We start from the raw sequence: 16,866 nt of genomic DNA on the forward strand, positions 1-16,866 counted from the left end.
CTTTCGAACTGCTAGGTTGGCAGGAGCTGGGACTGAAGACGGGAGCTCACTCCGTCACGCGGCACTCGGGTCTCGAACTGCTGTCCTGCCGGTCTGCAGTTCAGCATCTTAACCACTAAGCCACCCCTATTCCCCTAATACTAGCACCTTCCATTCCATTCTACAAAAGCCCCATACAGTAGCTCTCTGTACAGCTAGTTGTTGACCACAGCCATAGGGCAGGGGGGTTGAACCTCTTTCAGGCCAAGGGCTAAATTCAATTTTGGAGGGGGGGGGGCGATGCTTTCCAGTGGTGGGTGAAGCCAAAGGCAAAATGGGCAGGGCTCCAAGCACCAGCATATTGTAGCTTAAAGCTCTTACTGCCAGCGAAGCCTTAGGAGAGGCTTGTCGACCTTTTAGGAGGAAAAGCTCCCGCAAAGCCAGGAAACCACCCAACGATGGGGGGTCCGGGAAGTGAAGGAGCGTGGCCATCTGGGGAACCCTGGAGGGCCAGATCAGGACCCCAGATGGGCCACATCAAGAAGCCCCGGCCTGAGCTTCTGCACCCCCTCCACAGCCGCTGTTGACAATCACCACAGGGTTATGCCGCTACACCCCCACCCGTGTCAGTTATGGCCGCACGACAGGCGGAAACTCCCCCGATGAAGCTCTGCCTGACATTACACCCCTATACAAAGAAAAGCGCCCCCCTGCGTGCTGTCGTAGCCGCCCGCTTGCAAGCACAGTGGCCCTCCCGCCGGCCGCGCCGGACGAGAAGGGGCTCCTTGCGCAGGCGGCTAAGACGCCAGGCGCCCCCCGGCTCTTCCCGCCAGGCTGCGCTGGCAAGCCTCGGCCCTGGAGGGACACAAAGGGCCCGCCTCGCCCTCCCCGCCTCTGGGGCTGCGCCAGCGCCAGCGCGCGCGCTAGTCGCTAAGCTCCCGCTGGTTGCTCCCGGGCTGGGGCCGCAGAGCCTGGGGCGACCCTGCCGGGCGCCTCCCCTGCGCGGCGTCCTCCCGCTCGCCTCGCCTCGCCTCGCCTCCCGAGAGCGGCTCCGGCTCCGCCCTCCTCCTATCCCCTCCCCCCGGCCCCGCCCGGCTCCGGGTCTCTCGCTCCCGCTGGCTGGCTGGCTGGCTCGCGCGCTCCGTGTCGCTCTCGCTCACTGCGGCTGCGGGCGGCAAACCTCGCCAAGGAAGGAGAAGGCACCGAGCCCGGCGCCGCCGCCGCCGCCGCCCACCTCGCTCCCGGGGCAGATGCAGGCCATCAAGTGTGTGGTCGTGGGAGACGGGTGAGCGGCGCCGGCAGGGGAGGGCGCCGTCGGGGGGCAGTGCGGGAGGAGGAGGGCGAGGCTGGCGCTCGGCCCAGGCACCGGACCATGTGCCGCCCGCCCGCCGGGCAAGGCAAGGGTGGGGCTCGGCGGGGAGAGCATGAATGCCGCCAGCGCCGCCTCAGCAGAAAGGGACGGTGCATTTCCCGCTTGCACAGCGCGCCCCCGGTCCCGGCGGATCAGTGGGGAGCGGGGAGGGGGCTCGGTTCCTTCAGCACAGAGGGTCTGAGCACACGCCCATCTATCTCGTGGCAGGCGTCTGGTCTCCCCCGCCCTCCACCTATTGTTGCCCCAGCCACGCCATCCCCCCACCATTCCCTTTCGGGCCCCGATCGTAGCTGCCCCTCTCTCTATTCTTCTGCTTCCCAGCACGGCCCCCCGCGCCCGTCTGCTGCAGTCTCAAGGGAGGGCTTCCATCTCAGCGCCCCCCCCCCGCGCCCGCCTCCCGCTTATCTGCCCCTCTCCGTGTCTTCGTGGTCCCCTTTTAGCTTCGCCGTGTGGTTTGAGGGGTCTTTAGGAGACGAGTGGGTCGCCTCCCTCGCCCTTCCCCAAATTCCGTGCCCCCTAGGAGAGCCCGGGCGGCTGCTGGTGTTGTGGTCCGATCTCGAGCCCTCCTCCCCAAAGACCATCACCGCCATGGTAGCAGAGAGTTGGGAGAGATGCGCTTCCTCGTGTGAGTTCGAAGGTTAGGTGGTCCACGTTGCTTCCAGAGCGGTGGGGAAGAAAGCCAGTTCGGCGGATGCCTGACTCTGGGAGAGAATGGAAGCCCTGATCTCAAATGCCGTGCCCTACTGACTCAAAAACTGAGCCGTGGCTCTTTCTTCAAGTACCGGGCTTCTCTAGCTGTGGGGCGGTCAAGCGCCACCTCCACCGAGGAGGATGTGTGAAAGAGTAGCTTGGCGAGCTGACACGGGTGGGTGCCGGGTGCCGGGGAGATGAGAATAAACCGGGGATTGTTTCTAGCCACATCAAATGGAGCAGCAAAGGACTCTTGGACCAAATTAATTCTGTTGGAGGGTGAATTTGAGAAAGTCGCTTGGTGTTGTGGCTACAGAATGGGGTGCGCTGTAGATGACAGTGATTTAGACTTGGAGCAGGCAGTCCTGGGTTGAAATCCCTGCTTGTGAAGCTCTCTGGGTGGCCTTGGCCCAGTCGCTGTGTCTCAGCCTAACCTGCCCCATAGAATTATTATGAGGGGGGAAGGGGATAATTCCATGTCTGGCTCCACAGCTACTTGGAAGAAGGATGCAATGCAAATGTTATCAATCCAGAGAGTGAGCTAAGGTTCAAGTATCACCTTGGCAATGAACTCAGTGGGTGACCCTAGGTGATGGTCCTTCAGTGCAGAGGATCTGGTTCTGAGCACACAACACACTCCCATCTATTCTGTGCCAGACATCTGTTCTCCTTTGCCTGTCTACCCATGCCGATTTGTGGCCTTGCAAATCCACCTCCCATTGCCCCATTCTCTCAGCTTCAAGTTCCCTGGCCCTGTAGTAACACTGATTTACCTTGCAGCAGTGGTTGTTAGGATTATGGAGCTAATGTAGGTGAATCACTTTGAATCGGGGTACAGGACAAAAATAGTGTGGGGGATGAATGGCCCCCCACAAGGCCTCTGCAGACCTGATGATGTCGGTGGGTGTGGCCCCACTGGGAATGGGAATCCCCAATTGTTATCTCAGTTCAGACATAACAGCTGGGCCAAGCCCCGCCCCCTGGAAGAACCCATGGAGGCACCACTGAATGCAGAACCTCCACGGGCCAGATTAGGCATGCAGGCTGGAGGTGCCACATCCCTGCTTTAAATAATCAAAAATAGTATATAAATGACACATGATTAACAAGGCATTAGATTTTCTATTACACTCAGCATACAGAATTCTAAAAAGGTTGAGACTGGGTCTTTCATCCAGTCTGTCTAGACCTTTGATCAAAGAAGAGCTAAGTTAAATCTCAAACCCATACTCAATGAGGTGGAAAAATGGTTAGGAATCAGAAGTGGGGCATGCAAGGAACATGTCCAACACATGGCAAAGAAATGCTGAGTACAAGGTATGGGCCCCCCTCTCCATACTTTGGTTTGCCAATAAGAGATACTAGTGCTGATCTTAAGGTAATTGGTTTGTGGAAATAGTATCAGAAGCATCTTTTTTCTATGTGTTGCACAAAAAGAACAGGGAGCAGTACATTTGCTACCTTCCAAACAGTTGTGTCAAGTATTCTCATCTAGGGAGTATGTCACTCTTTTCTCCTGCTGGTATCTACTCCAAACACCCCCTTTTCCTGTGATCACATGGGCAAAATTGCCATCCTTGCCTATAGTTTTGGTGCTGGCTGGTTAAGTGATTGGCTCTTCCTGGACAAAGCAAGAGAAACACTGGTGTGCAGAAAGTAAGGGTGCATGCTGGCTTGTAGGACTAATGTAGTGAACAATAAGACATTCTTCTGCCTAATAATTCAGAACTTGAATAAACTCTTTCATTTATTCCTGTCCTCTCACTTTTTAACCTGATTGTGCGGTGGTAGTCTAACCAGTAATTTTTCACTTGGATTTATTATGAGCCTAGACTAAGGCTGTGTTGGAAGAAGCTTGACAAAGTGTGCTTCCTTCTCCAAAGATCAATGAATAAAGTAATTAATGGAAGACATTTGGGTGTGTCGGGGACATCACATGTACATAGAAATCTAGACCTGATCCAGTGACCTGGGATTTGGGGCAGCATGGCATGTTTTTCTCCTCCAAGCCCCACCTCCCCCTACCATCCTACTGTGTCAGTGTTTGTGGCTCTGCTTTCATTTTCTCAGGGCTGTGGGGAAGACCTGTCTGTTGATCAGCTACACGACAAATGCCTTCCCTGGAGAGTACATCCCCACCGTGTAAGTATTGGGTGATCAAGACACAGGTTCCGCTACATAATTATGGGGTAACATGCATGTAAAGGCACTGTGTTTTGTAACACTGGGCTTTTGAGATTCTAGGTTTTGAATGATTTTGAGATTCTAGGTTTTGAAAGGATTGACACGTGATAGATCTCAGAGCCCTCTGTCTTTCCACAGTACTGCCGGTAAGAGCAAGGCAGAGCAAGAAGGAGGAGGAGGCTTTTACAGCCTCCTGTTCCTCTGTTTTATACAGCTAGACAAACCTCTCAGTCCATCTAGCTGACTTAAGGCAATCCACCCCAGGGCTTTCTGCGGTGGCTGCGAAGGATGGGGGTGGAAGAACCCACACGCTGATTCCTGCCCCTGGGGTTGTAGCTATGAACAGCATCCATTGAGATGCTGCACCGCTGCCAATTCTGTTATGCTCTCACCAGTTAGGTTCCACAGCAGAACCCACCACTTGTGCAATGGAGATAGAAGGCTTCCTAGAGGAAGCCCTGAAATGAGCAAAAACACTCCTTTCTGGATTGGGGCTGGTCGGTGGAGCTCCCTTAGCGCTTGCTCCTGGGAGTGCCAAGTCTCCATTGCGCAAGTGGTGGGTCCCACTTGTGGAAAGGAATCAGCAGGGCGCAAGGGAATTGGCAGGGGCGCAGCGCCCCATTGGATAATGCCCACTTTGTGTAGCCTCGGGGGGAGGCGGGTAGAATTGATACCATCCGTACGGCTTCTGAGAAGCCATAGGATTGCTCTGCCTGGGATACTTAAGCGGTGACAAATTCCTACACTGAGAAATAGTATATTCGATAAGTACAACCACTGGGAAATCAAGATTGCCTATTGTTCCCCAGTGTGTGTTCACACACAGCAAAAAACTACTTGTGTAATTGTTGCAGAAGATTATCTATGTGGGGATTGCATGCTATTTCATACACTGTATTTTCAATTTGGGATGTTACTGCGTCGAATAGCCCTGGCTGAGTTAGGTCCAGGAATCCTCCTGAATTGCACCTAAACATAATTTCACTATGGAAAACGTTCACAAGATTCAGACTAGTTACATACGTTTTTGCCCAGAGAGTCCATGCAGAGAAAGTGTTGATTTTTAGGTTCTTTTATGTGTCCACACATGAATGCTCTTGCATAACTTATTGGAATGTAATACACAGATTAACTAGGGTTGCTTCTACAGTAGAGCCTTTTAGCACTGCTGAGGCATTGTTTTTCTGCAATCACTTGGAAGCAGAATTAAAACAGGTTCAACACAGCTTTTAATATACCCCTCATGTTGTCCAGCAGTACCCATGGCCAAGATCATTCTATAACATTTACTAAGTCCTGTTCAGCAAATGTCTCTTCCAACACTGATCAACAGTTTCCTGCTTCTGGATTTTATGCTTTTATTGGTTTTGCAGTGAGTTTACTGATGAACAGCCTGTTAATTGCCCCTTGAATAGTCCTTCCGGTGCAATCCTATGCATGTTTAGACAGAAAAAGGCCCTACACCTCCCAGCATTCCCCAGATGTTTTTCTGTCTAAACATGCATAGGATTGCACCCTTAATTGTCCATTTCTCCAGAGTGTGACTTTAAGTAAGAAGTTCCTCTTCCCCCCAAATTATTTTGCTTTTTTATAGTGAAATACTGCTATTTCACTGTAGAAAAAACAAAAAAAAGAAAAATATGTGAGAAAACGAAAGGGGCTAGCGTGGAAGCAATGTAAGTATTTCAAGAGTATTTTGAATAAATGTAGCGGGGAATACCATGATTTTACTACACTTTACACATGTATAGAACAAAAGCGTGTTGTGGGTTAAATAAGCTAGTGATTGAGAAAACACCCTAATTAAAATGCAGAGTAGTGAATAGTTAACTGGTTGAGAAAGGAGAGTTAGGGAATGGGAATTATTCTAGCATAATTAATCTAGGATGAAATTAAGTGATCTTAAGAATGCAGTATTTGATGGGCAGCAGGGGGAGGGGGGATTTATCTGTTGCTGACAAGAACATTTTCCCTCCAGGTTTGATAATTATTCTGCCAACGTCATGGTAGATGGAAAGCCAGTTAATCTGGGTCTATGGGACACAGCAGGTCAAGAAGACTATGACAGACTGCGACCTCTTTCCTACCCACAGACGGTAAGTGTGGAGGTTGTCCCCTGCATACCTCACAAGTGGAGTTGGATTGCATCCCTGCCCCAAATTCCTGCATACCACAACAGGCAGTGCTGCTATAAATTCTGCACCAAATACATCGCGTTTCGCAACAACCAAGTCTGAACCAAGCCCATGATGCAAATCTTCAGCCAATGTAATAGAAGTTAAGCCTATATTGCATCTCCTTTGTGTAAAAATCTGGTATTCTGGAGGAGGGACTGGGTTAGGAGAGGGTGGAATTGGGATACAACAGGCCAGAGTGGCCAGAGTAGGGGTTGGGGCAAAAATGAAGGCTGCATGAGAGAGTTTGCTATCCTGACCATTTCATAGGAAGGCAACTGTTTGTATCTCTGCAGGATGTTTTCCTGATCTGTTTCTCACTGGTGAGCCCAGCTTCCTTTGAAAACGTCCGAGCCAAGGTACTATGCTTTCTCTCATACGCATGGGGAAATGATTGTGCAGGGCGGGCCTGTTAGTAGCAGCCTTGGGGAAATTGGCAGAGGGTGTGTTCTCCTCCTTGCTAAGCCAAAGCAGACAAGTGATACCTCCAGAACAGGATAAAAGATCATGAAAGCCAGTGGGGAGCTTACAGTGGAGCACAATTGGTCCCCCTTTCTGAGGACATCTCTCAGCTTTGGTCAGGGAGAGACAGAAATGGCCATTTGGCCCTGGTACTCTTTGTCTTTTACTGTGCTAACTCCCGAAGTCAGCAGTCAAGGGGATTCACTCACGCGTCACTCTCATTTTTAGTGGTACCCAGAGGTCCGACATCACTGCCCCAACACACCAATCATCTTGGTGGGCACCAAGCTCGATCTGAGGGATGACAAGGACACCATTGAGAGGCTGCGTGACAAGAAACTGGCTCCCATTACCTACCCACAAGGCCTAGCCATGGCCAGAGAGATCGGTGAGTCTTGGAAACAGGCTAGAGCGAGGGGCGTTGGACCTTGGGGCCATACAATCCAGCCCACCTGGGGTCCCAATCTGGCCTTCTGGGTTTCCTCAGATGGCCACGCCCCTTCCCTCAGCCCCACCCTCTTTCCCTGACTGCCAATTGTTTGGTGTTTTCCTGGCTTTTGCACTCCACCCCATTCCCTATTCAAAAAGGTTGAAATGCCTCTCTTAAGGTTTAGTTACTGGCAATTAAGAGCTTCAAGCTAAAATATGCTGGTATTCTTGGTATTTTGGCCCACTCCCTTTTGCCTTCTGCCCCACCCACCCACCCCTGGAATACAGACCCCAAAAGCTTTGCTTAAAATTTAGGACCTAAACTAAATTCAGCCCTCAGGCTGAAAGAGGTTCAGTGCCTCCGAGCTAGAGGAAGGAGCTGTAAACTGTAGTTAGAATAATCAGCTTCTATGGCTTCCATCTTTCCTTGTCCATGAGCACTAGTGCCTTGCTACTTTTTAAAGATGCAATTAATAAGGTTCCAGGATGTGAGAGTGAAGGAGAGAAATTGCAACTCCTTAGTAAGCTGTACCCTCTCGTCAATGCCTGCAGGTTCAGTGAAGTACCTTGAATGCTCCGCCCTTACACAGCGAGGCCTCAAGACTGTCTTCGACGAAGCCATCCGTGCTGTGCTGTGTCCCCCACCAGTGAAGAAGCCTGGCAAGAAGTGCACTGTGTTCTAAGGGCATCTGAGTTCAGCATGTTATGGGTGTCTCCTCCTTGCGTGTGCAAGGAGGGAGCGTTCGCTGGGTGTTCCCGCAATGGGAGTGGCGGGGCCCTTCATCATGTACGAAGTCAGTGTTTTTTAAATGTCTCTTTGATTTAACGTCTGTGTCGATGTAAAAGGGCCGCATGGGAGGAGGAGGAGCTTGATGCTGTCCCACCCCCAGGGGCGGAGCAGTGGGAGGAGCATACTCCCCATGACTCCATGCCAGGGGGTAATGCGTGAGTGGAAAGACCAGCCCTTTCTTACTTCTATTGGTGCTAGAGCATTGTGGTGGGAGCAGATAAAGAACCCCAGTTGGGGCAGGAAGGACAAAATGGGACACAGGTTGAAGAACTAGCCGTCAGTGCTTTATTGTGTGAGACACTAGCTAAGCTCAATGATCAGTGCAGCTCTGTGCCATCCAAAGCTGCCTTTGCCTTTCAGGGCATCAGCCTGTGTGCTGCTCCTGGGCTGGTTGACTGACCATCAACTCTCCTAAAGATGGGGAAGAGGCGGAAGGTCTCTCTACCTTGTCCAGCCCGGCCAGAACAGGGCCACATGGCAGGAACCATTCTGAAAGATGTAATTAATAATAATAATAATAATAATAATAATAAAGGATGCAGGTGGGAGGGTGATGGCTGACTCCTTCCTTTTGTCAGGAGTGATGGACTGGGGGGGATGCAGCAGGGAGAGCTTTGGAGGGGTTGGGATGGAGACGGGTCCAGTTTTTAATCATCGTGTAGAGTGATGAGCTGAACACCTCTTATTTTATACAATAAACATTTCTCCATAAGTAAGCAGGCATGGTTTGTTCAGGGACAGCAGCAGAAGGCAAGACATCTCTTCCTCCTCCTCTCGGATCCTAGTAATGGAATGTCTCTTCCTACTGTATCTCATTCCTTGGCTGTCCGGTATGTTCAGGATGACCAAACAGGCGAGGTCACACAGGGGAGGGATCCATGCCCACAGAGACTCAAGCTGATGCCATGGTTTTAACAGGCAAGGAATCCCCCATCAATGGGCAGCATGGCGCCTGTTGTCATGTTGCTCTGGTCGCTCAGCAGGAAGAGGATGCCATTCACCACATCGTCCACCTCTGTAAGGACAGAGTCACCAGACACAGCTGAAGGAGAGCCCGGAGGCAGTCGTGGCAGTGGAATCCTAGAAACAGAGGGAGCTGCCTTATACTGCGTCGGCCCTTTGGTCCATCTAAGCCCAGTATTGTTGACACTGACTGGCAGTCATGGCTCTCCAGGGTTTCAGGCAGGATTCCTTCCTAGCCCTACCTGGAGACGCTGGGATTGAACCTGAGACCTTCTGCGTGCAAACCAGGTGCTCTATGAGGGCCGACCCTCCCATGAGGTGGGGTGGAGCCCCTGCCTCAGGCAGTGGAGCAGCAAACTGCATGCTTCCCCACCCCACACGGATCTGCTGCTCCCTCCCTTTCTCCTGCTGTGTCTCCCCACTGCCACTGCCTATTCTGCAGACCCCCTCAGAGTGAGCTGGCGGGTGGCTGAGCTCTCTGAAGAGCCATGTCAGCCAGAAAAGTGGCTGGTGTGGCTCTTCAGAGAGGCGCCCATGCCCAAATGCCTGGTTCTGAGGGGTCCTTCCCTGGAGATTGCCCACAGTACAGGCAATCTTCTGGGACACTCCCTCCCATAATGCCTGACTCTGAGGCCAAGAGAGCTCAGCCACCCTGCAGAGTGGGCAGTGGCAGTGGCAGCACAGTAGGAGGGTAGGGAGTGGGGTAGGAGGGAGACAGAGCGGGTGGGTGGGGAAAGGAAGGAGACAGGCAGGGCAGGAGGGGGACAGAGGGAGGGGAGACAGACCCGGGGGGGGGGGTGTTTTCCTGCCTCAGGCCGCGGGAGTTTGCACCAGTGCTGTGCTCCATCACACTGAGGTATGGCCCCTCCCATAAGCCTCCAGGCCTTGCACAGGTGGGAAAAAACTCCCCACTCTCTAAACAAGTCTGTCTTTCCCATACTGGCCCTCCCTGATCAGCTCTAACCCATCTCTAGGATCACTCTCTTTGGCAGCTGCTAGCTGGAGTCGGTTGGCTGTTCACATATGGGGCAGGGAGGCAATGCAGTCCTCACACTGAGCGCCCACATGAGGGGTTCCCCCCTTCACATTTTTCATGATCGGTGTGATTTTCACATGAGGGTGCTTTCACACAATCCCCTACCTGAGAACTCAGGCAGAACAGCCCCTACATGAGAATTGCACCACCACCCCAGCTACTGCATGTGTTAATTAAGCTTGTCAGGAAAAGGGAACATAGCAGTTTTGCCTGTCCCTGGAGGGATGCCCAGTTGCCATGACCTGGAATGGTGGAGGCATAGGAAGGAAAGAGGGCTGGGTTTCCATCTCTCAGTTTCAGAGATGTGGCCCCCTTCACTGCCCACCAGCAGAGGCAGAGCTAGGTTGGGGAAGCAGAGGCTTCGGTCTGGGTCTCATCCATTCCAGGTGCCAGACTCGTAACAGCAGCCACTGTTTTGGCCTCCCTCAGCCCTGCTGCATGTTATTCAAAGCAGGCTGCTATGGAAAATTGAGCTCACCTTCTGCCTGGTTTCTAAGTCTACAGAGGCCCCCTCTTGCCCTCTAGTGCTGAGAACCTGTGCTCCAAGTTACCTGCAAATTTCCCCAAGGGGATGCGGCTAATCATCGGTCCAGCTTTCTGGGGATCAGTCCAGTTCAGACGTCCCATGTTAGTCATGACCACAGTGGGGTTCACACTGTTTACCCGAATCTTGAAAAGCAAACACAGAGCAGTAGAGAATGACTGGAGGATCGGCGGATGCATGACAGCAGATTACCTGCTCTGGCTTTAATGCTTCATTCTCCACCCACTGTTGTCTGTAAACAGCCAGAGTGTTCCCTTCCCATTGGCCTGTAGGGAGGTATGTGGCTTACTCCACCTGCATACTCCTGAAGAAGGATCCAATTCAGTTTATCTCTTTGGTCTAGGTCAGCATTCCCCAATCGGGTGCCCTCCAAATGCTTTGGACTACAGCTCCATTCATTCCCAACCATGTGTCATGCTGGGTGGGCCTGATGGGAGTTGTAGTCCAAAACATCTGGAGGGCACCAAGTTGAGGAAGGCTGGCCTAGATGAAGTTATATACTGTGCTTCCACTATTATTTTACTTTGTATACTCTGCCTGCCCTACGCTCATCATAGACAAGGCCTTTCCTCCTCCAGGTGTCCACCTAATTCACCAGTCGTACGTTCTTACCCTATGGGGACCCAGCTCCAGAGCCATTGTCTTTGTCAGCATGTCCAAGGCGCTCTTGGTTGAACCTTCAATAAGACAAGAAACTAGTGTATAAAGTTGCTGTCTGCTCTTCCTCCCCCCGTCATTCTCACGTTGAATGAGCATGGCTGAGGCAACACTTTCACTGCAATCCATCTGAAAATTGCTTCTGTGTTCCAGTGGAAAGGGCAGCAGAAAAAATCTTGGCAGTTATACTCACAGTAAACTGTGTGATCAGGCAAAGCCCGCTGAGAAGCCTGACTGGAGACATTCACGATTGCACCTGGCACACCCCTGGCAATCATCTTCCGAGCAACAATCTGAAATGTATGACATCAGAAAGGTGGTGGGCATTATAGGTTGGAGTTTAACCTGGGCTGCCAGCAATGGGTCTAAGTCTAAAAAAGGGCAACAATGAGGTAGGAATAAATCCCACTGAACTCGGTGTTTGCTTCTGAGTAGATGCACATAGGATGGAGTGGTCACTATCACTTCCTTAAATTGGATGGAGGCCAGAATGCCAGACCAGTCACGAATGGATGCTTTTGGCTTGACTGCCTCTCTGCTGCTCAGGAATGAACGTTGCCCTCCCAATACTACACAGACTTCTTCTCACCTGAGAAACATGCAACGCGGCCCGAACGTTGACACTGAAAGACCTACATAAAATTAAAGTCAGATTAAATATGCCAAATAAAGCAGACAACAAACAATTTGGGATGCCTCGTAGGGCCCAAAGGAAGCAGGGGCAGCAGCTGTAATCTGCAAACTGACTCCCGCCCTGTATCTTATCAGCATAACTACCATGGCAATACTTAAGCAGATAAAATATGAGCTTGCCCTCTTCTACTCCCAGGGGAGAGGAAGAGCATGTGGTTTTTGCCACTATGATCCAGCTATTCTCTTTGGCAAGCTCAGACAGGTTAAAATTTAAACATCAATCTAGGATCAAGATATGATTACATTTCTCTTTCTAAATGGGATGCAAAAGGCCTCTGGGGCTGAGAATCAGAATCTACAAGGCACGTTTGGTATCTGGGAGCTTGTAATCCAAAATTAGTCATACCTTCCCCTAGCTATCTGGTACTGACCAAAGACCCCGCCCTTAGACCTGTGTTGGGGATTACCTGTCAAAGGCCTCCTTGGTCACCTCGAGGAATGGCTGTAGCAATCCTAAACCTGCATTATTCACCAGCAGTTCAATATCCCCCACCTGGCTCAGGGCTGCCTCAGTAGCTTCCCAGTCTCCTAGGTCTACACATAGCATCTGGATGCCAGGGCACTGAAGACAGAATAGAGAAGTCAGGGAAAGATTGTGGTAAAGCTAGAAGGATGGCAAGGAAAACAGGGATGCCAGGGCTTAAGTTCCAAGGCACATGAAAGGGAGATTTCATGAGGATGACATGTGTAATTTCAGAGAACAGGTTGAGGACATATGGCTCCTATTGGGGACTGATGGTTCAAGACTAGGGTTGTTAGAGCCTATCTTCACCCTGGAAGGGATCCTGTTCCTTCAACACAAACCCAAAGGTGTGTTTTGCATGGCCTGCATCTGTAATGAGAATGTAAGATCTTTTAATTTCATTTGTTTTCAGAAATGCTCTCTTTCATTTTGTATCTTGCATTAATAATAATTGCACATCACACAAAAGGTGACTGAGAGACTGAAATACACTATTAGTGTCATGCGTGAAAATATTCCAAGAGTTGCACAGAAGGCAAACTTGTGCTAGGTGCGACTTCTCCTGTCATAGCAATTCTGTGACAGAGTGATTCTGGCAAGGCTTCTGTATCTTTAATGCAGGCATAATGCTCAGAAGCTTTACTTTTCACTGCATCTCTATGCTGGGGAAAAAGAGAGGACCCAGTGCTGCATTTCTGCTTGTCACACAGTTGTTAAAGCCACAGGAAGTGTGTTAGGCTGCAGGGGGAGGGGGAATGTTGGCATCTGTGGCCACATCTGACTGGGAGCTATCTCAACAGTCTGGCAATCATGTTCAAGATTTTCAGAAGGCAGTAGAGAAGAAAGACTACATATTTAGATCAAGGGGTACTTGCTGGAGTGTCTTTCAAGGGACAGGCAGCAGGGTGGGCAACTTGTGGCCCTCCAGATATTTTGGCCTACAACTCCCATGATCACTCACCATTGGCTATGCTGTCTAGGAGTGATGGGAGTTGTAGGTGAAAAGAGTGTGAACTGGGGTATTGCCAGTGAAGAAAGACAAGAAGCCCTGAGATATCTGGGTCGTCAGGATGGAAGAGGCCAATCTAGTTCAACGTTCTGTTCCCAGAATGGGCAACCAGAAGCCTTTGGGAAGCCTACCAGCAGGACATGATTGCAACAGCGCCCCTGCACTTGTGTTCCCCAGCAAGTGGTATACAGAGGCATACTGCTTCGGATACTGGAGGCAATATAGATTCGTCAGGACTAGATAGCCTTGTCCTCTAGGAAAGCCGGGGGGGGGGTAGCTGGAGGAGGGACCAGGGCCACAAAGGTCAGAGAGGGTTAACAGGCAGGTGGAGAGTGAGCTAGAAGAAGCTCTACCTCCTTGTGCAAGTTGTCAAGATCCGCCTGGGTCCGGCTCAGCGCCACCACCGGAGCCCCCTCACGGCTCAGGGCTACCGCCACAGCCCGGCCGATCCCTACAAAAGGAGCAGAAAGACGCTTAAGGGCGCAATCCTAAGCGTGTTTAGACAGCCTACAATTCCCAGCATTCCCCAGCCAGCACGTAGGACTTTATTTCTGAGGAACTATGGACGGAGGTCCGTAACATTGTTCAGGAGGCAGCAACGAAATTCATCCCAAAGAAAAAGAAATGCAAGAAAGCCAAGTGGCTGTCTGATGAGGCTTTACAAGTAGCTGAGGAAAGAAGGGAAGCGAAAAGCAAGGGAGAAAGGGGAAGATATATCCAACTGAATGCAGAGTTCCAGAGAATAGCAAGGAGAGACAAGAAGGCCTTCTTAAATGAACAATGCAAAGAAATGGAGGAAAACAATAGAATGGGAAAGACTAGAGATCTCTTCAAGAAAATCAGAGATCTCAAGGGAACGTTTTGTGCAAAGACGGGCATGATAAAGGACAAAGAAGGCAGGGACCTAACAAATGCAGATGAGATTAAGAAGAGGTGGAAAGAATACACAGAAGAACTATACAGGAAAGATCTGAATGTCCCTGATAGCCATGATAGTGCGGTCACTGAACTTGAGCCGGACATCCTTGAGAGTGAAGTCAAGTGGGCCTTAGGAAGCATTACTAACAACAAAGCTAGCGGAGATGACAGTATTCCAGCTGAGCTATTTAAAATCCTAAAAGATGATGCTGTTAAAGTGCTGCATTCAATATGCCAACAAATTTGGAACACTCAACAATAGCTGCAAGACTGGAAAAGGTCAGTTTACATTCCAATCCCAAAGAAGGGCAACGCCAAAGAGTGTTCAAACTACCGCACAATTGCGCTCATTTCACATGCCAGCAAGGTGATGCTCAAAATCCTACAAGCTAGGCTTCAGCAGTATGCGAACCAAGAACTACCGGAAGTACAAGCTGGGTTTCGAAGAGGCAGAGGAACTAGAGATCAAATCGCCAACACTCGCTGAATCATGGAGAAAGCAAGAGAATTCCAGAAAAACGTCTATTTCTGCTTCATTGACTACGCTAAAGCCTTTGATGGTGTGGATCACAACAAACTGTGGCAAATTCTTAAAGTGATGGGAGTACCAGACCACCTTACCTGTCTCCTGAGAAACCTGTACGAGGGTCAAGAAGCAACAGTAAGAACCAGACATGGAACAACCGAGTGGTTCAAAATTGGGAAAGGAGTACGACAAGGCTGCATATTGTCACCCTGCTTATTTAACTTATATGCAGAGTACATTATGAGAAATGCCGGGTTGGATGAATCACAGGTCGGAATTAAGATTGCTGGGAGAATTATCAACAACCTCCGATATGCAGACGATACCACCCTAATGGCAGAAAGCGAAGAGGGTCTAAAGAGCCTCTTGCTGAGGGTGAAAGAGGAGAGTGCAAAAGCTGGTTTGAAACTCAACATTAAAAAAACTAAGATCATGGCATCTGGCCCCATCACTTCCTGGCATATAGAAGGGGAAGAAATGGAAGCAGTGACAGATTTTACTTTCTTGGGCTCCAGGATCACCGCAGACAGTGACTGTGGCCATGAAATTAAAAGACGCTTGCTCCTTGGGAGGAAAGCTATGGCAAACCTAGACAGCATAGTAAGAAGCAGAGACATCACCTTGCCGACAAAGGTCCGCATAATCAAAGCTATGGTTTTCCCAGTAGCAACGTATGGCTGTGAGAGCTGGACTATAAGGAAGGCTGAGCGCTGAAGAATCGATGCTTTCGAACTGTGGTGCTGGAGAAGACTCTTACGAGTCCCCTGGACTGCAAGGAGGTCAAATCAGTCCATCCTAAAGGAAATCAACCCAGAGTGCTCATTGGAAGGACAGATAGTGAAGCTGAAGCTCAAATATTATGGCCACCTAATGCGAAGAGAAAACTCTCTGGAAAAGACCCTGATGCTGGGAGACTGAAGGCAAAAGGAGAAGGGGACGGCAGAGGATGAGATGGCTAGATAGCATCACGGATGCAATGAATATGGACTTGAGCACGCTGCGGGAGAGAGTGGAGGACAGGAAGGCCTGGCGTGCTGTGGCCCATGGGGTCACGGAGAGTCGGACACGACTGAACGACTGCAAAACAACAACAAAACATGCATAAGACTGCGCCCGAAGAGAGGAGCGAACAGGGCGCAACTTCCCGCCTGGAACCCTCAAGGTATATGGTCGCAGTCCGGGGACGGTACCTTTGCCCGCCCCGGTCACCAGCGCGCGGCGGCCCGAAAAGCGCCCCATCTCCCGCGGCGAAGAGGCTGAAGTTCGGAGTCCGCGTTCGGGGACGGAGCTAGGCGGCAAGGAAACGCTGGACGCGCCCCTCCCCCAGACACGCCCCTCCCCCAATCGAACCGCCCGTCAGACGGGACCCCGCCTTCCTTCCTTTAAAATGGGTCCCCAGCAAGAAGGGTTCTGCTCCAGTTTCACGCTTCCCCCGCCCACAATAGACACAAAACTGTAGCAGACTGACCGTTCCTTTGTCTGAAGACGGGTCTTCTTGGTTATTTTGGACGCCATCTTTTTCTCTCGTGACCCAGGAAAATGTCACAGCTGATCCCACGGAGACAATGGAGAAATCCAGCATTTTGTCGTACCTGGGGTGGCATTCCCGCCACCCCCCGTCGGAAAAGTAAAGCAATTTTAGCCCTCTGTATATCTATCTAGATTAGTTTATAGATAGAGGTTATTATCCCCCTCTTGCAGGTGGGGAGGACTGAGAGTGGTTTGCGACAACCCTGCCATGTAGTCCGTTGTAATCTCTACATTGCTATATTGCCACCTCCATCGTCTCTTCAAGCAACTACCTCCGAACTAAATGCTAACGTTCAACTGAAATTGAATGTAGATGTGTTTTGCGTTTGGTTCACTCACAGGCAAACCACCATGTGCTTTTTTTACCTATTTGACCAATAGAGATTCCAAATATGATTAACTAGGAAGCTGTCTTATCTTTCTCAGTCTCTATATGGCAAACAATCA

The 16,866-nt window shown here is 50.6% G+C and overlaps 2 protein-coding genes across 5 annotated transcripts; one reads left to right on the forward strand and one right to left on the reverse strand.

Annotated features, from left to right (window-relative positions):
* Positions 1-1,137: 1,137 nt before the first annotated feature.
* RAC3 (Rac family small GTPase 3) lies at positions 1,138-8,794 on the forward strand. 3 transcript variants are annotated; one of them, XM_084837862.1, is made up of 7 exons: positions 1,138-1,264; positions 4,112-4,183; positions 6,204-6,321; positions 6,696-6,758; positions 7,090-7,249; positions 7,843-7,937; positions 8,659-8,794. In XM_084837862.1, the coding sequence occupies exons 1-7, from the start codon at positions 1,230-1,232 to the stop codon at positions 8,662-8,664; spliced, it is 549 nt and encodes a 182-aa protein (XP_084693988.1). In that variant the 5' UTR covers positions 1,138-1,229; the 3' UTR covers positions 8,665-8,794. The 3 variants fall into 3 exon arrangements, with proteins under 3 accessions (XP_084693988.1, XP_084693987.1, XP_084693986.1); XM_084837861.1 differs by lacking the exon at positions 8,659-8,794 and having other exon boundaries at positions 7,843-8,114; XM_084837860.1 differs by lacking the exons at positions 7,843-7,937; positions 8,659-8,794 and having other exon boundaries at positions 7,090-7,423.
* Positions 8,345-16,332, reverse strand: DCXR (dicarbonyl and L-xylulose reductase). 2 transcript variants are annotated; one of them, XM_084837863.1, is made up of 8 exons: positions 16,080-16,332; positions 13,799-13,896; positions 12,381-12,535; positions 11,870-11,912; positions 11,474-11,573; positions 11,236-11,300; positions 10,631-10,748; positions 8,345-9,095 (listed from the first exon to the last, which is right to left on the reverse strand). In XM_084837863.1, exons 1-8 carry the CDS (start codon positions 16,126-16,128, stop codon positions 8,992-8,994), a joined length of 732 nt encoding a protein of 243 aa, XP_084693989.1. In that variant the 5' UTR covers positions 16,129-16,332; the 3' UTR covers positions 8,345-8,991. The 2 variants fall into 2 exon arrangements, with proteins under 2 accessions (XP_084693989.1, XP_084693990.1); XM_084837864.1 differs by having other exon boundaries at positions 8,345-9,160; positions 16,080-16,296.
* Between the last annotated feature and the right edge of the window lie 534 nt (positions 16,333-16,866).

The sequence above is a fragment of the Heloderma suspectum genome, chromosome 2 (genome assembly GCF_057233095.1).
Source record: "Heloderma suspectum isolate Gila_16-S chromosome 2, 16-S_ref, whole genome shotgun sequence".
Classification (NCBI taxonomy): domain Eukaryota; kingdom Metazoa; phylum Chordata; class Lepidosauria; order Squamata; family Helodermatidae; genus Heloderma; species Heloderma suspectum.